This window comes from Symphalangus syndactylus, chromosome 1 (assembly GCF_028878055.3).
Source record: "Symphalangus syndactylus isolate Jambi chromosome 1, NHGRI_mSymSyn1-v2.1_pri, whole genome shotgun sequence".
Classification (NCBI taxonomy): domain Eukaryota; kingdom Metazoa; phylum Chordata; class Mammalia; order Primates; family Hylobatidae; genus Symphalangus; species Symphalangus syndactylus.
In genome coordinates, this window is record NC_072423.2 from 39,800,338 (window position 1) to 39,824,959 (window position 24,622).

Below are 24,622 nucleotides of genomic sequence, written 5' to 3' on the forward strand. Positions count from 1 at the left end.
TGTGAGAATACATAGCTGGTGAACTCACCCATTCTTGTCCCATGGCCTGAGACCAGTTCCCTAACTCTACGTATCTTTCTGTAAAATGACTGCTGACCTGCAGAGACAGGATGAGCAGTAGGAGCTGCACAAATCCTTCCGTGGTATTGGAGGCATAACTAAGAACATTCTGTCTGAATGAGACTTCTAACCTTCTGTCAAGGAATAGTGCTCACCTGTCTCCCTAGGTGAACAACCATTTTACAGACAGAGGTCTGGAGTTAGGGAGTTGGTATCTGTCCATGGGTTGGAGTATGTGGCTTCCCTGGCTATATGTTGTCAGGAACATACTATACTGAATATACTAGACTCTACCACTAGAGTTTATTTGTGTTATACCTTTAATTTTTTTTTTTCCTTTTGTTTCCTTACATGCAGATTCAAGCGTCCTCAGTAAGCCTTGTTCAATGACTGTAGCCAGTGAGGCAAGCAAGAAGAAAGTAGATGTTATTGATCTTACAATAGAAAGCTCTTCTGACGAAGAGGAAGACCCTCCTGCCAAAAGGAAATGCATCTTTATGTCAGAAACACAAAGCAGCCCAACCAAAGGGTTTGTTAATTTATAGTTCACTATTGTTCATTACACTTGCAACTAATTGCTCTTGGATAGATTTATAAATGTCTCTTTGGGAAATGGCATAACTGTAGAAGGCTATTTTAATTTGCCTTTGTTGAATTGAAATATTTTCAAGTAAGCACATTGTTTATAGGAAGCAAATTTTGATGGAGAAAATATTTACATCTTTGGAAGGTGAGCGTGTGAGGTATTTATTTCCTACCTGAGACTTTTTGTTATTTTCTTGAACCTGTTTGTAAGGAAATTTGGCATCTCAGACTAGATGAGAAAGTCTGGTGTAATAGAGTGTGGAACTGGGAATCTGACAAGTATGGATTCCAATTTTGGCACACCATCGCTTACTTCTGTGATCTTAGATGAAATACTTAATTTGATTGAGCCTCTTTTTTGTTTTCTGTTAAATGGAGCTAAATAATGCCTATATTACAGGATCATTTTCAGATTTTAATGAGATGAAAGAAAGCCTCAGTGTCAGGCACGTGGTAATTTCCCAATAAAAATTGATTCCTTTCCCTTCTCACCCTCTCCAGGGCAAAATATAGGTGTGTAGGATGGCATTCTACCTGAATTTTAGCATGGATTCTCTATAAGTTATCTGGCAGAAGGCATTACTGACCTGCATTAAAAATCAGGTTTGGGTATTTAGCAATAGTTGCTTTTTCAGAGAGGTTTTGAACCATAAAAGGAGATAACAGGAGAGTTCTCCTGGCTGTCTACGAACACATACTTTCAAACTTGGGTTTGCTAGTGTCATCTTTTTGGCCTCTTGGTCCACTTGGTTTTCTATTGGCTTTACTGAGTTATAATTTACATAGCATAAAATGTACCCATCTTAAGTATATAATTGCACAATTCAGCGATTTTAGTAAATACATAGAGCTGTGCAATCATCACCATGATTCAGTAGTAGAATATTTTCAACACCCAAAAAACTTTCTTCATGTTGTTTTGTAGTTTATTCCTATTTACACCCCAAATCTAGGCAATCGTTTTTTTTGTCTCTATAATGCCTGTTTAGACATTTTATATAAAATGTCTCCTTTTGCAACGTTGTTTATTTTTATAATTTTATAAGAATTAAACCTTTTCAGCTGCCTTCTTTGCTGTTAAAATACTTACATTTCCAGATATAATTTACACATATATTAAAGGCATATATTTACTTCTACCCGTTTAATTAGAATGGGGTGGGGTTTTTGTGTGTGTGGAACAAAATGAGGAAGTATTTCAAGTGGATTTTTTCCTGGTGTGCCAATCATTTATTGCTCCTTTGGTTCGTATATCTATAATTTAAATGATAAACAGAAAATGAAGTTATAATTTTGAAATGGTTACGTTCAAAATGTATCTTAAGGGGAATGAATGCTTTAGATGTGATGTTTCTGGATTTTACTCTGTAATGATACCCTTTAGAATATAGTGGAAAAACATGAGTTGCAAGTACTGTAGTTGGCTGAATTCATGCCAGGTTGAGAGGTCATGCCTAGTGATGCTGATTCATGAGTTGTTGTGATCTTGGAGCATGTCTCTGGTGGCATGCCACAAGGGTCTACCCTCTGTCCTTTACTACGTTTTTATCTATGTTTGTGACATAGTTATTGTATTGTAATATAGTCTAGTATATTCAGAAACAGGAGGGATGGCACATACACAGTGGGCGACAAAATCTGAAATGACCTCAGTATGCAGAGGAATAAGGATAGTTTATATCTGTGATCAGCTACTACAGAGATAAATGTTAAGGTTCCTCATTTAGGCTGAAAAGAAAACAAAAACTAACATTGGTAAGTATAAGGTAGAAATTTGTGACTAAACCAGCAACACATGAAAGTTTATTTTAAGTTTGTATAAAGCGCAGCTACCTAGTTCATTCCATGAAGCTAATGTAGCCCTTAACACCCAAACTAGACATACATACACATTAATACACGGAAGAACTCTTAAGAAACAGATTCACGTAGAAAGATAAATGAAAATTCTGAATTCAGTCTTAGGAAATCATTTAATTATATATCAAAATGACATCTGTGACCAACTAGAGTTTATCCTAGGAGTGTTTTAATATGAGGAAATACATTGATAAGATGGATCTTGTCATAAGGACAACTTTGTAGTCATCTTCATAGATATTGGAAAGGCTTTCAGTAAATTAATTGCCATTTCTGATATAAACTCTTTCAAATGTCAGGTTTCAGTTAATGGTTTGAAGAGTTCACTACTGAAATCAATTTGTTCTTAGCATTAATAAAATAAGCATAGTGTCCAGGATCCATACCATGCCGGTTTTGTTCCATTTTAGGCTATATGACTCTCAGAGCATTTCAGTCAGTGTCGATCATCAAGAATGGTATTAACAAATGAGTATGGCCAGAGCAGGGGAACAGGAAGGTGAATAGTTGAATCTGGAGCAAGATGGATGAGTGGATCTTAAGGACTGAAGCTGTTAAACCAGGAGAAGAGATTATTTGATAGCCACCTTGTAGTTCTTAAAAGGGAGACAATGGCTAGCTGGATTAAGTTTGTTCTTTATTACCAGATTTAGGTCCAGTGGACTAAAGATACATGGATAAACTTTCTATTAGAGCTTTCTGAATACTAGGAAATTTAATCTTTTGTCTCAAAATCGTATTTTCTGTGTTAGAGTGGCTGCCACCTGCCACAGTGTCATAGTAGAGGCTCATGCTGTAGTTATATCATCTCTGTGATCCCCTCCTACCCTTAGACTTTTGTGGCTTTGTTCTTGGTTGTCCTTTTCATATCCTTTCTTGTAGTTCAGCATCTAGAGTTTTTATGGTTTTCCTATGCTGTGTAAGTTTATCATAGGATTTCTTGGCCACCAAAGATAGTAAGCAAGTGAGAAAGAATAGAGAATGAGAAATCAGGAAAACACTCTAATTTACAGCCCCGAAATTATGTGAGCAACTATTTTTTTTTTTTTTTTTTAATTTTTTGAGACAAGGTCTCAGTTTGTGACCCAGGCTAGAATGCCGTGGTGTGATCGCAGCTCACTGCAGTTTTGACCTCCTGGGTTGAAGCGATCCTCTTGCCTCAGCCCTCCAAGTAACTGGAACTACCACCCCCAGCTAATTTTTTTTTGTATTTTTTTGTAAACATGGGGTTTTACCATGTTGCCCAGACTGGTCTCGAACTCCTGAGCTCAAGCCATCCACCTGTCTTGGCTTCCCAAAGTGCTAGGTTTACAAAGTGCGTAAGCCACCATGCCTGGCCTGTGAGCAACTATCTTTTAAGAGGTATTATTATTTTAGTAAAAATTATTCTTATAAACAATTTTACAAAGCACCAAGAAGAAAGCAAAAAATATCTCACCTAGAGAGAATCATTGCCATTTTGATGGCAGTACTATTCCCTTTCTTTGCATATGAACTGGAGTTTTAAATGCAGTCTTATAATACCTGTCAGAAGAAACTTGTATGTTAATCTTAAGACATTTAGAAAACCTCTGATGTTTTTCCATATTAAAAGATAATTTTACATATTATGCCCCTTCTGAAAAATGAGTGGTTGCTTTGCCTTAATAAGAAGGTATTCTAAAGACAGGAAACATAATAAGGATAAATCTATATGTCTCCAGATTAATAATCATTAAGAATTGGTAGCAAAATTGCATCTTTTTTATACTTTTATGATCATAAAGTGGGAGCATACAGTGAACTTCAGGGTTATAAATAGAAATGGTCAACCTATTTTCAGACATCCAAGTCTGAGCCAAATGTGAGTTTCATGCAATTCTCTGATCCAGCATATAATCCGGAATACTAATATTTGCTATATAGCAGCATTCTAGCAATTCACTTTTGTGCTGTGATATTATGGATAAAGTTACAAACGTTTAAAATATAAATGATCACTTGCATAATGTATACATGTATGTGTGTGTGTTTACCAATCCTAGGAAGAGGCAGTAACAAGTTTTAAAAGCTTTAAATCTTTTTATTAACATGTAGCATCACATTTTTACATCCATCATTTCACCATCCATAGCCATTTACATTTTTTCGTGGAATCTGTTACTCATATCTATTTTTTGCATAGGCTTTAGAATCATTTTGTTTCTGAATGTGGTCCTTGTGAGGATTCCGATAACAAAAACCTGCTACCAGTATGTAATTTGATAATCCTAACTAATGACTACTTTAAGCCATTCCATGTAAAGTTGAATTTGTATTAATGGTTGCAACATTCAGGTAGTGGGAATTAACCAACACTAAATAGTTTAGCTTTTCATATGTTTGCTGAGATTTTATATGTTGATTTACTAATTTGTACCCCCATTGGATTTTCACATTTCACATATTTTGGCAGTCAACCTTTTGGTGTTGCCTAAGTAAGGAATAGCTATTTACTCATTTAAAGTTTCATGTTACTGACAGGACACGTACAGTTATTAGGTGTTACTGTAGTGACAGACAGGTGTGTAGGGACATTCACTTGACTCCTTTATAGATGTAAGTCAAAGGATCAGGGAAGGAAAGGGAGCTCTGTTATTGTTGTTACGTGTAAGTCTATTTCAAGTTGAAGGGTCAATCAGGATCAAAACAAAAGAAAATCTCCAGTGTGAAATAGCAAAGGAAGAGAAGGGGGAGTGGGAGAAAGACATTCATTGGCTTTTTCTTGTACCAGAAAGTCTTTTAGTTTATTTCAGTGGCAGAGAAAAAAAAAACACGATAGGTTAAATGTACTTTTTTTTGAGACGGGGTCTTGCTTTGTTGTCTAGGCTAGAGTGCAGTGGAGCATTCATGGCTCACTGCAGCCTCTACCTCCTGGACTCAAACAGTCTCAGCCTCAGCCTCTCAAGTAGCTAGGACCTTAGGCATACTTCAGCACATGTGGCTTTTTTTTTTTTTTTTTTTTTTTTAATTTTTTGTAGATACAAGGTCTCCCTATGTTCCGTAGTCTGGTCTCAAACTTCCAGCTCAAGCAATCCTCCTGCCTTGGCCTCCCAAAGACCTGAGATAAGAGGTGTGAACCACCTTGCCTGGCTCTAAATGTACTTTTAAGTAGAAACTTTTTAAATTAAATGAAACTTTATATATATTTGGTCTTCAAAGCCTGCCTGTTAACATTTTAAAAACAATAAGATATTAATACTTTGAGACAGCCAGAATAATCAGAGCCACTTCTTTAGTCCCCTCCCCAGCACTCACATATACCCCAGTCTCTCTCTCTCCTCTTTATCCACTGTGTCCTTCCTCCAGTTTCTCATATAAACTCTTGTGTGTGAGAGGTGGTCTCATGTTATTTGAAAAACTTTTGATGATGTCCTGTTCTCCTTTGATCCCTGTGGAGGACCACTGTTTTCAAACCTCCAAAAAAGATGAGCTTTAGATACAATATAACTTATTTTATCTCCTCCCAACTTCTCTTTTTCCTCCAGAGTCTGCCTTTTCTAACATTGCTCAAATACTGCTTGTGGTTTTAGGTCTTCGAGTAGCACTGGAGGCCAAGAAATCTCCAGATTCTAACCTACAGACATGTGGTTGATTTTTGGAAGATAACTTCCTTCTGTCTTTATCTACCTCGGGAAAGTGTATTTTCAAATACCAGGCTTATGTTATTGCCTCAAACATATTATATGTTACAAGCTTCCTAAATGGATCAGTTTTTGATCAAAGATTTCTGAACTCTGACCTATGTTATTTATTCACTTTTCTGAGACTAACATAGTTGCCAACTCAACAATGTATGTACTCTCAAGATGACTGTTTTCCACATTTGTAGTGATATCCATATTTAAGTGGTTTGACATTTAAATCGAGGTTATGAAATAGTTTGTCAGAGTACAAAGAATATCATGCAATTTGTCATCATTTCTTATTACTGATATTTAATAATCAGCAATAACAGGAAAGGGAAAGGATGCCCAGAGGTTATCCCAGTCTAGCTTTGTGACCATGGTTCCCACCATCAACCATAAGACCAGTAACGATGCTCAGTTTCCTACATACATTCAAGGATGTCTTTCTTGTGAAGTTGTAGTTATTTACCCTGGGCTAAGAGAAAATGCAGGTTAAATAGGAAGAATGCAAAAAAATCTCTGTTTAAGCTTGAACTTTTTCAAAAGTATGTTTAATTATACTGCTTCTTGAAATTATAAAGTAATTCTATAGTGTATATACAGTTTTATATAATACCAGTTGTGAAGTATTTATTACATATGTTTAATTTGTATTTTTGGTAGCATGAACAGCTAATTTTAAAATCATAAACTCTCTTGGGATTTCACCTACCCGGTAGGTGCTATCATGGTAGCCAGCATTTTTATTTCTGGATATTATATTTTAAATCCTGAACATTCATCCTTGTTTCTGATTGTGGCCTATTGCCATCAAGTTGGTCGGCCTTAAGATTGGGTAATTTTGCTCAGATGATTCCCAGAAAAGATTGCAAATAATTAATACAATTCAAGTTAGACTTGAAGAAATTTGGGTTGTGCTACAGTGAGTAGCTTCACTTCTCAAGGTTCCCTGATTTAAATCAAACCTTAGGGATCTTCTATGTTAGTTTTAAATTTCTTTATAGATAAAATCACTGCTACCCATATACATATTACATATACATTAATAAAAGTGATGTCTATTTCTATTTGTGGATGAAAGTGTTATATCTCACTCCAGCACTGTACATTGTGTTTGAATATCAACTTGCTCTTATGTCGCAGCTGCTGTTGAGAACCAAGATATGTTCATGTTAAAATGAAGACTGTTATGGGAGAGGAGAGTAGAGTGGAGTGCTGTGTAGTGAGTAGCTGCCATATAGTTGTGCTGAAACTGGTGAACGAACGACTGAGAATGCCCAGTGGTGCAGCTCTTCTCTCCTGTGAACTAACAGCCAGATTGTTTGTAATTTCCCATGCTATTTAAAACAGGGTTCTCATGTATCAGCCATCTTCTGTAAGGGTGCCCAGTGTGACTTCGGTTGATCCTGCTGCTATTCCGCCTTCATTAACAGACTACTCAGTACCATTCCACCATACGCCAATATCAAGCATGTCATCAGATTTGCCAGGTATGTGGAGTGTTTTTGTTTTTTTTTATGAAAGTTGTTTTTTTTTTTAATCTTAATCTGTGAAGCCAATATAGTTTTGAAATTTTCAATAGAAGTGCTAAGGAAATTTGAAGGCTTCAGGTAAAGATCTTATCTGTTTTTATACATCACATCCAGTTGTTATTTTAACTACAGAGCAATCTGTAGAGTCCTGGTGATGAGAAATATAGTAGAATAGTAAACATCAGAGATTTTATTCTCCCTTTTGGAGAATTTGTACTTAGAAACTTTTTCTTGGTTTCTTTATTATAGAACCTCACAGGTGAAGGGAAAATATTTTCTCATACTCTTCTTGGTAGCTCATCAGAACTTCAGAATATACTGATGTTGTTTGGGGCTGATTTTTCCTACAAGCTGTGGGTTTTATTCTCCTTACAAAGATAGGGTCTACCATTTGTTTCCCTAGAGTGGGGCTTAATACTTGGGATATCTTTTATATGTACAGTAGTTTCCCCTTATCCACGGGGGATAAGTTCCAGGACCCCCAGTAAATCCCGAAACCACAGATATTACAGAACCCTATATACTGTTCTTTTCTATACAGATATACTCATGATAAAGTTGAATTTTTAAATAAGGCATAGTAAGAGATGAACAGCAATAACTAGTAATAAAATAGAACAATTATAACAATATGCTGGCATCACTACTCTTGCACTTTGGTGCCATTATTAAGTTAAAATAAGGGTTACTTGAACAGAAGCACTGTGTACTGAGATAGTTAATCTGATAACTTAAATGGCTACTGAGTGACAAAGCTGGGAGCCACTGGACAAAGGAATGGTTCATGTCCTGGGTGGGATGGAGCATGATGGAGCCAGTACAGCATGAGATTTCATCAGACTATTCAGAGTAGTGTGTAATTTAAAACCTATGAATTATTTCTGGAATTTTCCATGTGGTATTTTCTGACTGCAGTTGACCACAGGTAACTGCAATCATAGAAGGCAAAACCTTGGATAAGGGGGAATCTACTGTAAAATATTAAGGTTGCTAGAATTACCTTAGTATCAGGACTTCTGCAACCAAGGCCATATTACAAAATTTAAACTTCCCTTCTTTACTCTTCTTCCCTCTCTCCATAGCTATTGCTTTTGCAGACATTTCTGTCAATTATATTTGAGCAAATTAGAACCAGTACATTCATGACTTCCCTTCTCTCTGAAGGCCCTTTTAGTGGAATACAATTCTCTCCTCATGTTACTAGTTTTCTTCTCTAGATTTATGAAGTTAATTTTGACCTATGATTTATTATTGTTCTCCCCTTAGTGAGGTCTTTATTTTAAGCACAATGCTTATCCTGTTGATGAAAATTTATGTTACTGAAACAATCGATAATTGGCTCAGTATAATTTTGCTACTTGAAATTTGTTTAGATTATGTGAATAAAATTTAGTGGAAAAGAATAGACATTTTATAGTATCCATTGAAAAAAAAGGCTTTTAAAATTATTTTTTGCTTCTTAGATATAGTTACTCCATATGTAACTTGGGAGTTGGTATTTTAAGAAGTTCTTTGTAGACCCAGCTAACACAAATTGTAAAGTATTTGTAAAGTATATACAAAGTCTGATGCTAAGGTACAGGTGAGGATTCATGTCGGTGACAAAGATGGAAATTCAGAGATTCTTAATTCCCAGCTGCCTTTTATGGCTGTAACATTGGCTAGTTGGAAGAGTGTCTGCATGTCATCTCAGTATGTATTATAAGCAAGCATTCTGAAAGGATTTATTTCCTAAAGACCTTGAATTAAAAATTAATCCTGAAAAAAGATAATGAGCATTTCTGTTCATTAAAGTGATCCTACCATTTAGCAGTAGCATAGACACAATTTACAAATCACTTGCCCTGATAGTTTTTCAGTTCTGTGAACCTGGATTAATTTTTAATTGGGGGAAATTTACATTATTTCAAAATTTGGGCGTAAAGTGAGACTATTTCTTTTTAGAAATGTGCAAACTTGAGAAAAATGCAGTAAAATATGTCTGAACTGGGCATTTGGTAAAAATGCATTTCAAGCTGATATTGAGCAAACAAGACTAATACCCAAGGCTGATATTTAGCCAATATTAACAATTATGGTGATATACTGGTTGTTATTATTGAAAAGCTTTCTTACCAGTTGATAACTGAATAGAATAGGATCTATTGTGCTGTAGAAGAATTGCTAGTTTATCATCATGTATGAATTATGTAGCAGTTACTTTATCTAAATAGTTTAGTTTTACTTTGATTTTATTATTAATGTGCTCTTTTGTGATTAGTAATTTGGTTTTATTTTTATGCATAATTTTTATGTAGTTAGTCATACTGTGAAGAGTTTTGGTATTGATAAACTTAATAATTTATAATAAAATATTAAATAGAACACCAAGAATGGAGAGATAACAAAGTTTTAATACATTTCTTAACATTCCTTTTAAACATCATAAACATGAATCTTCTGAATCTGCAGGAGAACAAAGAAGAAATGATATTAATAATGAACTGAAGCTTGGAACATCTTCTGATACTGTGCAACAGTGAATACAAAATAAAACAAATAATTTGTATTTATGGAGTGGAAAACAGCTTGATTATTTCAAGGAAAAATATGACTGCCTTATTATTGCTAGTGCCATATTGTCAGGTGTGAATGGTGCTCAAAAGTTGTATCATTAAAATTTGAAAGTGCTAAACATTTACATATTTAATCATGTAGCAGTTATGTTTTGTTAAAGTTTATGACTCAAATAAGGAAAATATGTTGTCATCAATGAGAAAAAATCTGAGTCAATTTCACAGTGAAGCACTTAAAATTTTTAAATTAAAATTTTATCAGTGTTAATAAAATAATGTTAACACTACCTGCTTTTTAGTTAAAAGTAATTGAGCATTTTCAACCATGAAATACTTAGGAGGGCATAAAAATATATCAGTATGACACGCTGCAATTGAAACTTATGGTGAAATAAGAAACAGCATTTTGCTAAACTTATGAAACAAGGCAGTAAAATTTTAATCACTACTGATGAAACTTGATTTCATATAAGAGTTTTAATATTCTGCTTAAAATGTAAAATGCAAGAAGGCTTTGATGGTTTCGTTTTTTGCTAGAAAGAATAGCATCTAAAATACCATATCAAACTTTACTGTTAGTACTTGAGAAAAAAATGGTTTCAGTGAGAGAAATATTTACATTAAACAGGTTTTATATAGACAGCACCCTTGTAATGCTTGGTAAACAATCTAGAATTCCAATCAAAATTTTAGAAAAATTTCTAGGTATTTTATTATGGTGTTGTATAAGTCATCACATTCAATTTTCCATGGATGAGGTATCAATATGCAGATAAGTAAATCTCTTAATTGTTTTCTAAATAAACTTTATATTTACCACACACATGAAATCATCAAAGAGAATTACAGTACATCTGAAGAACTGGAATTGAAATAACGAAAATAGGATCCTCAGTGGGTATTCTCTGGTGATAGAGCTTCAATTTTTAATTTCAATTAAAATAAATACACAGTCTTGATATAATTTTCAAACTGTTTTATATCAAGCTTGCATATTTATTTTAATTGAAATTATGAAATTGAAATAGTTGAACATTTAGAAAATGAGCATTTTTGAGTGGCTTGGCTTCAGTACACAATATTCCAACACCATTGTCAATACTTAGCGTTATAAAAAGGTTTCAGTTACTAACATGAACTGAGAGATACAACAAATATTAAAGGTGATTGAACATATGAAACTGAAAAACTATAAAAAGGTAGAAGCTATTGTAAAAATGAAGAAAACTGAAAAACTGAAAAGATAGAAGCTACTGTAAAAAGAAAACGGTTATACCATTTGAAGCAGAACAAAACGTTCCAATAAACTTTTTTTACTTAATAATAGAAATATTGAAAATGCAAAACTCTGAAGGTATTACAAGGGCTAGACAAATTTTGAATGACAAATTTGGCAGAAGCAGAGAGAGGATTTACTGAATAGTATTAATATGAAGACAAAGTCTGCTTATTGAGATATCTCACCTATTGTCATTTTAATAGAGAAGTCATTGGAAAAGTTTGTTGTAATTCTCTTTGGTTTAGTATTGGCTCAAACCACCATATCATATAGCTAGTGACAGACATATGAAATGAAAAATTACAGCAAGCTGGGTGTGGTGGCTTATGTCTATAATCCCAGCACTTTAGGAGGCTGAGGCGGGAGGATTGCTTGAGCTCTGGAGTTAAACCAACCTAGGCAACATAGCGAGACCCTCTCTCTACAAAAAAAATAATAATAATAATTAGCTGGGCATGGTGACACATGCCTGTAGCCCCTGCTTCTTGCGAGGCTGAGGCCAGGAGGTAAAGGCTGCAGTGACCTATGATTGTGCCTCTGCACTCCAGCCTGGGCAACAGAGCAGACTCAGTGTCTCCCAAAAAAAGGAGAAAAAAAAAAATCTATAGCAACAATTTTCAAAAGGCTTTAGAAATCGTTGGAATGATTTCTTTCAAATGATTGGTGCTATAGCTTGTATCACTTGATAAACATTTTTGTAATACCCTTATTTGGAGATTATGAGAGAATAAATATATTTAAATTTTTTGAGTTATAAATTCATACTGGTTAGTAAATATTTTAAGTGTCCCCACTGATATTCTCTATTTTGCATAAAAGCATAATGTCAGACTTTCTCTGTGTGGTGGTTATATTTGGGGTGTCTCTGAATGCCAACATAAAAATTCACAGAATTGAATAGAAATTGGCCTGTCTTAATGACCTGTGGTTTCTTTTTTAATGTTTTGAAATAATTAAAGGGAGTTTAGTCACACAGGGAGGTCTAGGTGAACTGATGTTGAAGTTTATTACTAGACTTTTAAAACCTAAAAATTTCATTTATTGTTATTACTTGAATACGTCAAAAGTATATTACCGGACAACCTTTTACACATTCCTCTTTCTAAAATCGAATTGGACAATTACAGTTCTCTGGTTCAGAAAATTATATTAGCTCAGAACCCAGTAACCCTTGATAACCCTGTTAGCGCAGCAATTCCCGAGTGTGTGCTTTGTGCAGAGCGTTGGACTATGTACTGCTCTTGATGTGGGGACAGCGGGGACAGAGAGCTATCATTGAAATAGACATCTGTTTAAGAAGCGATACTTAGATGAACCTCTGTATTTCTGAAAAATAAATGTGAAATATCTTAAGAGCTTAAGTATGTTTTTTTTTTTAGATGGTTCAAATCCAGATCATTAGCTCATCATTTTTATTGCTTCTCATTCTGTTAAGTGGCAAAGGGGGAAACATTTGTTTTGACTAGTCCTTCACTGGAAATTTTTGGACTTCTGCCTTTGAGTCTCTGGGAGCTAGTTTTTCCAGTTGTTTTATCAGAGAATATATTCATCTTTGGGTTTTAAACACTTCAAGTATCACTGATCATGGTATAGAACTTCCCTGTGACAGAGTGGTAAGCACTTACCACAAATGTTTTGTGATTTGTGATAAATAAAGATGATTTAGGGAAATAATTCTGGTCTCCCAAAATAAGAGACAACTATTAACAAAGCATTTTTGTTTTAGGTTTGGATTTTCTTTCCCTTATTCCAGTTGATCCCCAGGTATGTATCCTGAATTTAAGCAACTAATTTGTATTTGATTGTTGGTTATGTCATACTAACTAAAAATGACCAGTTGCATAAAATCAGGACAGTCAACTCTGAATTACTTACATTGATGGAAAGGAAGTACTGTGCAAATATTTCACAATTTTATTTGAAGGAATAAAGTTGTTTTCAGTTTATGATTTTTGTCTTTAATATCTGAATTTTAAATTCTGTTTTATTTAGCTTAATCAGTTGGCATCTCTTACAAGCATTTGAATGAGTAGAATGAATAGAAGCAGTGCTGGGTGGCTAGAACTTAAAATTTTACAAATATAGTTTTATTTTTTAGCTAAAACATTCTGTACATAGAAAATCAGTAGCTAAACCTGATTAGACAGACTTGACTCATTAATTTGATTCTTCATTGTTTTTAAAGACATTCAGATTTGGACTTTGGGGAGGCCCCAGTTTAAAGTTGCTATATGTCAATCATCCCCGTTTTCTCTGTCAAAGATGAGAAAGCCTAATAGCCCGGTGTCCCAACATGAAGACCTTGCAGTGAGCATGGATTGCACAGACAGGCTTATAGCAGAGGCAGAGCAGAGGAGGAGAAGGCATGAGAAAAGTGAAGGGAGAAAATGACATAGAACAAAAGACTTTGAGAGGAGTTGAGTATAGGGAGGGATGGAGGAAGAACCACGGGTCACTGTTTCATGGGCTGCTCAGTCAGCTAAGCACAGGTCCTGTATCAGCCTCCTGTTTCAGTACTCTGTATCTGATTACATGAACAGCACCAGAAATTTGGGCCCAAGGTAATGTGCAGACTGAGGAATTTCTTGTCATTTGGAGTTGACCTCATTATAGCAGTATATATAACAAAGGTACCTAGTGAAAGTATCCATGTATTTTTCTAGGAAATGGATTCTTCAGATATAAGGATTACTAATTGTTATGTGACCAGTTCTTTTAAAAAAAATTATCTTGGAACCTAGAGGTTTTTATTTCATAGCTCTGTTTTGTATATTTAGTAGTGGTCTAACTTATTTGGTGAGTCAGTAGTAGAAGGGTGATGTGGGGCCTTCAGTTTGCCATAGAATCCTTAGGTTTTACTACTTGACCTCCATTATCCCTTAATTCTTGTCATTGTAGCTACAATAAGGGATGCTGGGTTAGAACTTAAGTGGCTGCAATCTGAATACTACTAAGAATTCAATGCACAGAGCCTGTTGATGGCAGGACTGTAGCATCTAGCACAACTTTCATAAATGAGTATCTTTTTCCTATAAGGCAATCAAAAACTGACTGAGAGGCAGCAGGAATAAAATGTAAGTTTCTGGGCTTTGGTCTAGATTTACTCCCCAATTTTAGTGGAAAGTTAGAAATTGATTTGATTTTAGAAAAGAGTTTTAATACCGGACAATTCAACTATCTTTAGAGCTCCTTGGAAGCTCTTTAAGAACTGTTCTTCTCCCTGTAACTAATGTCCCTTGACTCTGTGTGTGGCATTCATTTTATTGATGAACCAAAACAGTTGTCTATCCAAAGCATTAAATAACTTGTTCTTTTGAAGGGCAGTCTGAATTTTACTTGTTGCTGTCCCTCTGACTGGCAACTTAAACCTGGGACTGTTGTTCCTGTTTTATTCACCGGCCTTGGAAATCATGTAGTCTAAACAACTTGACTTTTAAATTCCTGTTCCGTAATCCAGTGTCTCTAATGATAAGCTGCGTAATCTTTAGAATGGGGAATATGAATCAGATATCCTTACTGATCTTTCATACAGTTGAACTAATGACAAACTTAAAACATCTCTTGCAGGATATCACTAGACCTCTTGTTTTGCTAAAGTCAGTGCAGTCGTTTCTCACATAAAATATTCTACACTGATATAATGCTTTTGGCTCGCCTCTCTTCACTCCTCTGTTAATATTAGAGTAGTACACTCAGGTTTGTACTTGTTTGGCATCAGTAACCAGGATTGTAAGGGGACTTGTGAAATATGAGCACTAGGAAAGGGGTGTTAAGCAGGCATCACGAGAAGATTAGGTTAGATCTTCTTTAACATTTATTGTAAAACTTTGTGATTACCTGAGATAATTTTCTGTCCTGAGGATCCTGTGATAGCTAGCTACCGTGTACTCTGTGTTTTAGAATGAATGTTGTCATTCTGATGACACAAGTATTTTATGTTTATGTACAAAGGAGTCCAATGCTATCATTCAGCTGGTCAGCCTTAACATTCATAAAGGATCTGTTTGATACTCAGTTCACACCGGGAAAGGCTAACAAATATTTTTAAAAATGTTATTAAGCAAAAATGCCGGTGTAAGCTCAACAATTCTTTCAAAATTGACACCCAACTAAATACAGTTAGGGAGCAAATTCTTTTTGAGATGAGGGCCAATATTTAGTATTGTACTTTACCTTTTGTATGTGGTCAGCAAACAAGTTCCACAAGTTTAGAGAGAATCAAGAATATATGCTGCATTCTCTAAATAATGTTAAATAGCTAAATTCATGCCACCTTCCACCCAAAGATGTGAAGTTTTGAGCAATTTTTAAATCCCACTGGGATTTAAGTATGTGACTATTGTTTGTGCATATCTAATAATTTCTAGTCTCTTTATTTAAAATCAAGTAGCCTCTTCCTCATTGGCATCATTGTTTGTTTCAAGCAGTACTGTCCTCCTATGTTTTTGGATAGTCTTACCTCACCCTTAACAGCAAGCAGTACGTCTGTCACCACCACCAGCTCCCATGAAAGCAGTACTCATGTTAGTTCATCCAGCAGCAGGAGTGAGACAGGGGTCATAACCAGCAGTGGAAGTAATATTCCTGACATCATCTCATTGGACTAAAGGAGGACTCACTTGATTCTGGGAATCATTCATCAGAACTGCTTTTTCTTGGATCTCTAGTCTGTGGAAACTTTTTTTTTTTAAATAATTTGGTATTTATTGAAAGTCAAGTGGATTCTTTTGCTTTCTGAGAGGTGAACACAGAAGACTGCAACAAGAACCAAATGACATGCAAGGATTTTTCTTAATTATGCTGTACTCTCAGCATCAGATACATTCAGCCATAACTGTATTTTCCTGAGAGATGGATTTCACTTTCATACGTTAATGGATGGAGTCTACAAATCAGTGAAAAAAGTTTTTGTTAAAATAAAGAGCAATAAAATTATGTAAATATTCAAGTAACCTTTTTTCTAATTAAAAAAAAAAAACATTGTAATCACTGATTCTAGAACGACAGCAACTTCTGTTTAACCTTACGTGAAGGAAAAAAAATATATGGAAAGAACTTAATGTTTGCTGAATGAGTCCTTTCCATGGAGATTTGCTCTGTTTCATTGAAGTAATGAAGTTTCAGTACGTGGCCAAAGCTTGGATTCCACTTTTCGTCCTGCATTTCCACTTTTCTTCATGAGCCCATCAAAGAAAAATGGCATTTGTGTTACTTGGTTTTTTTCCTGCGTATCATTTACACTTTGACGTTGTTTGCTAATGAGTGCTGTGTGAAGTTCTGGAATTTGGCTACTCTTCATTGGTGATTATGTTTAAAAGCACTATGCAGATTCTGCCCTGACATAATGTGTGTTATTATGTTTTTAGTAATTGTACATTTTTCATTCTAGAGTTTTCTATAAATTTGAGGCTTGCCTTCTCAAAAAAGAAACCGCGCAGCCATTGAATGAAATGTCTTTGGGGTATGGTGTGACTGGAATGTTTGTTAGAAATTTGTTCACACTATCAAATATTGATATCTTGGAGCCAGCAGAAGAGCAGATTTTGGGAGGTGGTAATAACAAAATTTAATTTCTTCCCAAGAACTTAATTTTCTCATTTATTTTACAGAATAGTAGTGAAATATTTGATGAAACTTTGTATTTTGGTAGCACTACATAGAAAATGTGTTTTAGATTTATGATGATCATATTTCTCATCAATGTAATTTCAACCTCAGCAGTGATTTTCAAACTTAGGGAAAGGGACAGCATTAGATTTTTTTTTCATTTTTTTAAAATGATATCTTACATGAAACTACAAAAGACAAAAGAGAATTAGAAATGTTCGAATTAAAGTGAAGAAGGGTTGGGGAAGATGGGCCTGAACCCACTTCCTGTCTCAATCTATGCTACCCCAAACACTCCAGGGAACCTCTGAGGTTTTATTGGGTGCACTTTGAAAATTTCTCTTCTATAGTGTGTTTGTTTGATTTTAAATCACACAGAAAACTGGGTTTTACTCTTAGAGAAACATTTTCATCCAATTTTTTAGTTTGCTTCATTTGACTTCCTAAATCATTTTTGAGTTCACAAGGATTTAGTACTTTTCTGTTTAGCTTTCTCTCTCTAAGCTTTATCTACCTTAAAAACAAAGTCTTTTTTTAATGGTCAGTCCAACCAATTGATTTCTCAAACTGAAGTGCCCAGGTGTGGACTCATCAATTTCAGTTAGAATAGGGACATGCTACTTAAGAGTTGGTGCAACTCCAAGGAGCTGACTTGTCCTTGCTTGGGTTTTTTTTTTTTTTTTTTCTTTCACCTTCTCAAGTTTCCATGGCCTTTGTGTGTTCTTTTTATGTTGATTTAATTTCATGTGGTTTTCCATATCATCCCTTCTTTGGCTACATTGTCTCCTTATTCAATGGATTATCCCTTTGTGGGGGCTGCTTATTTTAAGGATGTTGGGGGGAAAAAACCCGAATCTACGAGCAGTAGTTGCACATAGTTGCCAGTTTTACCTTCTTAGTCATTAGATTTCCAAACCATGTTGCAGTTTTTTGGTCCAGATACAGTATTTCTTTCTAATAAAGTTTTATGTTGCTGCTGTAAATACAGATGCAATTTTTATTGACTCTGTAATCAGATAGAAAAAATTTAACTTGATTTGTGTGGTATGATTAATAAAGAAATGATGTATATTTGTTATTTTGTTACCCTTTAGATTGTCAGAGACTCCCCCAATTTAATCAACAAAGGTTTATAAAGTAAATGAAAATATTAATAGAAATTAGTTTATTTACTTGGTTCTTATAACTGATACCTCTGTGCGTTTGTAATTGTGATTTGGTTTTTTTTTTTTTTTTTTCTATTTTCTGTGAACAGTTTTAATGTTCGGTTTTGGTGTTTTACACTGAAATTACATATAAATTTTTAACTTATTTCATACAGGCAACTTGCATTTTAAAAAATACACTTTGAAGTTTATCATCTTCAAATTGGGGCTTACGTTGTTTATCTGTCTTGAACATTAGTACTTTATGACTTTGGCCTTATGGCAGTGTCATGATTATTAAGCCATCAGCCTTTAATATGGTCACTGTTTCTTATCCAGACCCTGACTTTCTAGTAGTTTATTTTGCTAGCCCAGATTTCTGCTTAACCAAACATAAGGGAGTTTCAGAGGGGTGATCTTAGCTGTCACCTAGATTCTGTCAGCCAACCAGTGATTGTCTGGAATATCTTAGGAAATGAACTGTAATTGTCAGCCTCCTAAGATCAATTTTTTTTTTTTTTTTTTTTTTTTTTTTGAGGCTGAGTCTCACTCTTGTTGCCCAGGATAGAGTGCAATGGCACGATCTTGGCTCACTGCAACCTCCACCTCCAGGGTTCAAGTGATTCTCCTGCCTCAGCCTCCCGAGTAGCTGGGATTACAGGCATGTACCACCACGCCCGGCTAATTTTGTATTTTTAGTAGATATGGGGTTTCTCCATTTTGGTCAGGCTGGTCTCGAACTCCCGACCTCAGGTGATCCGCCTGCCTTGGCCTCCCAAAGTGCTGGGATTTACAGGCGTGAACCACCGCGCCTGGCCGAAATAAAATGTTTTTATCTTTCTTCACTTAGATCTACGAAGGCCTTTTCTTGTTCTGGTAACCCCCCACAGTGTAATTGGTGCTGAAAATAGCTTCGTGCCTGAGGTCTGTTTTCACTCACTCACTTTCTGACCATTAGGTGAGCCACTTCAGGATTTTCTGGCCTGAAATTATAAAAACTTGGCATCTGTCCTAAGATAATTGTAAAGGCAAAATGAAAGCATTGAGGTGAATTTAGGTTATATGGCATTTATCTGGCAATGTGTTTCAGAAAAGCTAGAATGAAAATGTGATGTAAGGGATAGCGAATATAGGTTGATTCATAATTCTTGGTATAAAACCAAGTTTTCCTTAGTCTTGAGGAATTTGAAGAAAGGTAAAATGTTGGATTTTAAGCAAAGTAGGATTGACCAGAGACTGTTCTGACTTTGACATTCAGACCTTTCAGATGTTCTTCCTTCAGACCAGTCCAAGACACTCACCATTTCCAGCCAAGTTGTCTTTTTTTTCTGCCAATAAAGTATTCATTAGTTGACATTTGTTTGTATATTAAGTAAATTTTTTTTAAAGCATTAATTTAATTCACAGGTATGCCTTCATTTAATTTATAAATTAATTTAATTCACAGGTATGCCTTCATTTCTCTGGCCTTCAGTTGGTAAATAAATAAATAAATAAATAGGCACTTAGCCGGACCATTCTTCCTTGAGTAAACATTTTTATTTTCTTAATTGTTCCTGCAAGATTTTCTCCATTTTCATGGAATGTCGTAATGACACTACCATTATTTTCTAGCTCTTTTCATCATAGAAAAATGTAGAGCAGTGCACCATTTAAACATGTCTGACATTGGATTTAGTGGTCCTAGGTTCATGTGATTTGAGAGCTTTAAGTTGTTATTTAGATTGATTCAACCTGATTCACCATCTTTTTTACTACAGTTCTACATGAATGTGGTGAAACAGGTAGAAGAAAATTAAGCATTTCTCTGCTTTTGGAGTCTAATGTTCCTGCCTAGTGACTGGTTTGTAACACCCCCCTCACCCCCACTTTGTTAGGAACCTGCAATTCCTAAAAGAAATAAAGCTGTATACAATGTCCATTCTTTAATGCTTGCCTGGTTGAATAATGTTTGTTTTTTCTGTTTATGTCAGTAGTACATGCTTATTGTGGAAAATTTAGACAATACAGAAAAGTATAACAATTAATTGCCTATAATTCTGTCACCAGAAAAAAAAGCACTTGATATTTTTGCATATTCCTTGCCAGTGACTTTGCTACTTCTGCATATTTTTACATAGTTTCATCATTCTCAGTGTAATTTATATCTTGGGGTTTTTCCCCTCAATCTACAGGCATTATTCCATGTCATTAAAACTGTGTCAACTATTATTAATTTTATGGTACTCCATTGTTATGGATGTGCCATGATTCATATAACCTTTACTTATTTTGAACAGTTTAGATTGTATCTCATAATGCCGTGATGAATGTCTTTGTGTATAAATTATTTTCTTAGGATAAAATACTGGAGGTGGAATTTCTGGTCAAGGGTATATGAACACTTTTGGAGTTCTTGACTCATACCACTTTTCCACATGGATATGCTAATTTATACTGCAGCTAGATGGTATGGGAAGAGTGGTCTAGCCATATTTTCCAAGAACATGCAACATTTTATCTTTATGCAGGCATCTGCACTAAGACCCTCTGCCTTTCTGACCCTATGGAATGGGGTTAACTGATATGGAGATCATTGGCAGAGATTTTCCCAAGCTTTCTTAGTTTTAAATACATCTGACATGGGCCGGGTGTGGAGGCTCACGCCTGTAATCCCAGCACTTTGGGAGGCCAAGGCGGGCGGATCATCTGAAGTCAGGAGTTGGAGACCAGCCTGGCTAACATGGTGAAACCCCATCTCTAGCAAAAATACATAAATTAGCTGGGTGTGATGGCAGGCGCCTGTAGTCCTAGCTACTTGGGAGACTGAGGCAGGAGAATCGCTTGAACCTGGGAGGTGGAGGATTTGCAGTGATCTGAGATTGTGCCACTGCACTCCAGCCTGGGTAACAAAGCAAGACTCTCTCAAAAAACAAACAAACAAATTATATATATATATATAATCTGGAATGTTTCAGAAACACCTACGTATGGCTATCCAAGCTTTTCACATTTTACTGGCACTGTAAAGTTGCACAAATAGTCTTTGTCAGACTACGTTTTCCATTTTTAGTTCAAAAGTTTTGTCACTTTTTTTAAAAAGCCTCTTGTACCTAAGGCCTGCACTTAAGAGGTCAGCTCTCTTTTTCCTCTTCCTGTAGGCCCCATTATGGCCTTTCTGAGCTCCCCAAAGCCAGTAGAATCTACTGAACCAAAGGCATTCCATCCCCAAACTGAAAAGTGGTAAGGCTAAAAGCTATAAAAACAGGCGAACATTGCCTATTTTCACTTTATATCCCCTTATGTTTCCAATAAGGGTAGCTGCAGGGAAAGAAAAAACAGATTGCTACCTTCAGATGTTTCAGGTACAACATTTTCTTGATTGGCATAGCACAATCATTATTTCCCAAACTGCTTCCTATTTCTGAATGGCTTTTTAAAAAAGCTTTATTTTGTGTTCTCAAAGCTTAATTATTTTAAGTGATGAAGAGTGTTACCGTGTTGTAAAATAGCATATGCCTCTTTATTTTGGCCTTCATCAAACTGTTTAATAAGTGTTTAGAGTGTTTTGTAAGTACACGTGGGATAGAGTGTTACAGAAGTTTTTGTTCCAGACATCAGGCAGCTTATAATCAAGGTTCCAAAAATCAAGAATTCTTAGGCTGGTCATGGTGGCTCATGCCTGTAATCCCAGCACTTTGGGAGGCCAAGGCAGGCAAATCACTTGAGGCCAGGAGTTTGAGACCAGCCTGGCCAACTTGGTGAAACCCCATCTCTACTAAAGGTACAAAAAATTAGGGCATGATGGCTCATGTCTAATCCCAGCTACTTGGGAGGCTGAGGGATGAGAATTGCTTGAACCTGAGAGGCGGAGGTTGCAGTGACTCAGGATCATGCCCCTGTACTCCAGCCTGGGTGACAGAGTGAGACAAAAAAAAAAAAAAAAAAAAAATCAGTAACAGGCATTGTGCAAAGAACTTTCCAAGAATGTCTCATTCTTGCAGTGGCTCCTCAGAGGAAAGTGGTGTTATTCCCCATTTTACAAATGTAACAGGTTTAGGTAAGTTTCCCAAGGTCACAGTGAATGAGTAGTGGACTTGGGAGTCTGACCTAGACTTACCCCAAAAGCTCTCTGCGTAAACTGAAATGATGTTGATTAGCTCTGCTATCCAGGAGACTGATAGGGGAATCTAGACTTAAAATTATGAGAACTGGTTTCAGATGATGGCCAGAGTAATAAGGAAGGAGTGGACGCTGAAGCCATTTCAAAGGAAGACTCAAGATTCAGTGACTGAATATAGGAGTAAGGGTTGAGTCCCATTTTTCATCCATTTTTCAAGTCTGGGTAACTTGGATGTTAATGGCAGTATTTACAGAGACAGGAGGCAGTTTAGAGTGAAGACGAATCATGTATGGGAGACAGTGATGAATGTTAAGCATGGGATTTCAGAAATGAAGCATCCATGAGGCTCATTCCTGGTTTTCCTGCAGTCTTTTAAATAAAAGTACAAACCTCCCTTGTCATCCATTTTTGCCTTCACTTATCTCCATTCTGTATTATGTTTTAGTCACCCCCCAGTCACTGATCCCCTTCCTAGGCCATACTTGGCTACATCTTAGCCTTCTCTTCTGATTTTTCTCTTCACTGCCTTGCCCATTACAAATTTGGCTGCCACCTGACGCCCTGCCATACCCTACAGCTCGCACCAGCGTGGGCTGTGTTCACATTCTACATATCTCAAGATACAGTGGTTGCTGTCCTTTCCCCCTACTCCATCGTTACGCATCTCTCAAAAATCTCTGCCTCTGAAGCTCATGCCAAGAGGTTATACTATCAGCTACCTCTAGTCTTACAACTGCCTGATCATTCCCTTTGATTTGCTGGAAGCTTTGGCTCACAGTGTTCCTTGCCTGCCTTGATTCTGGTCATTATTCTCAATATCTTCAACATTCTATAGGTGATTTATCCAAGTTGGTCTGTGAGGTTTTGGTTACTTTACCTCCAGCATTTTCTTGTACTGAACCACGCCTTCTGTTTTCCTCTTTGCTCTTTGTCCAGACTGCTCTTTCATTATTGCAGCCTTGAAGAAATCCTCAGTAACCTATCCATCCTCCGACATGACGTAGCATAGTTCCTTTGCCCATTCTCATCAGTTATAACAAATGTTATTGCTCTCTTTTCAGACCACTTCCTTCTCAGAAGATGACTTCGCTGCTTAATTCAAACAGAAGGGACAGTCCAAAAGCATGATTTCTTCCCCATCTATGACCACCTCCATCCTTTTTTGTTTCCAGTCTCAGAGAATGAGGTAGGCCTTTAAGGCCAACTGACTCTGGTCTCCTCCTGTCATCTTCAGGACCTTCCCCTGTCAGACTTCCTCTCTCTTATCTCCGTGTCCCTCACCTCTCTACTGCTGCTTTTCTTGGCATACAAATGGTCTCAGTCATCAAGTGTTTGAGCTTATATTAGGTGCCAGGCATTGTATCAGGCACTTGGAACACAAGACAGGATCCTGCCCCCACCAAAGTTGTGCTCCAGTAGCATCAACAGAGGTGTGAAATAGGGAGATTACAATGTTAATGGTAAAAGGCAAAGTATAGGGTGCTACAAGAGCATGTAAATGAGGCACCTCAATGATTTGATAGAAGTAATGTGGAGAAATGTGAGGACTGATTAAAAGCTTGTCCAAAAAGAGGGCCGAAAATGTTTCGAATTGCTGGAAGTTTGCTAAGGAATATTGAGAAATATGCATAGATAGATCGTGAAGGGCCTTGTAAAACAGTGATGAGACATTGAAGAGTTTTCATGATCATTAGTAGTAATGAGAATTTGTTGAGTTTGGTATGATTATGTCCGTATTACCAATGTGGAAACAGATTCTGAGAGGATAAGCGACTTACTTGCCCAAGGTCATGCAGCTTGTAATTGAGGAGTCAGGCTTCAAATCCAGTTTTAACTACTTTCTCAGAGGCCTTTCTTAATCATTCTGTCTAAAAAGCAAGTGTTTCCTAGCTATTATCACAGTACCCTGTTTATATACTGTTAATACATAAAATAATCCTTGCATATTGTGTGTTTCCCCTACTAGATTGTAAGCTCCATGAGGGCAGAGGTGATAACTTTTTTCACTTGCATCCCAGAGCCTAACATGATATGTGATACATAGAAGGTGCCCAGTAAATATTGGTGGATGAAGAAATGGTGGATAACCATTTGCACTTGACTTATGCTGACTGGAAATTCAATACCTTTGGAATATATAATACCTCAGCAGTAAGCATTCACCAAGAGAGGAAAACAGAAGGAGGTGCATGTTTAGGGTAGATGGTACGGGAGATGGATGCTGGGGTGTTGGAAGGCAGCATACTCAAC

The 24,622-nt window shown here is 36.1% G+C and overlaps 1 protein-coding gene across 15 annotated transcripts in view; it reads left to right on the forward strand.

Moving 5' to 3' along the window:
- The window catches only part of PIAS2 (protein inhibitor of activated STAT 2), a 119,517-nt gene extending 95,044 nt beyond the window's left edge, over positions 1 to 24,473 (forward strand). For 3 of the 15 annotated variants that reach the window (XM_055232941.2, XM_055232968.2, XM_055232950.2), the window contains 4 exons: positions 418 to 589; positions 7,503 to 7,642; positions 13,245 to 13,282; positions 15,943 to 20,199. In XM_055232941.2, the coding sequence (XP_055088916.1) occupies positions 418 to 589; positions 7,503 to 7,642; positions 13,245 to 13,282; positions 15,943 to 16,125 (533 nt within the window). In that variant the 3' untranslated portion in view covers positions 16,126 to 20,199. Of the gene's footprint in view, positions 1 to 417; positions 590 to 7,502; positions 7,643 to 10,135; positions 10,237 to 13,244; positions 20,200 to 23,433 lie in introns of those variants that run through there. The other 12 variants (XM_055232948.2, XM_063639869.1, XM_063639873.1 and 9 more) reach the window with 9 other exon arrangements.
- Positions 24,474 to 24,622: the final 149 nt, after the last annotated feature.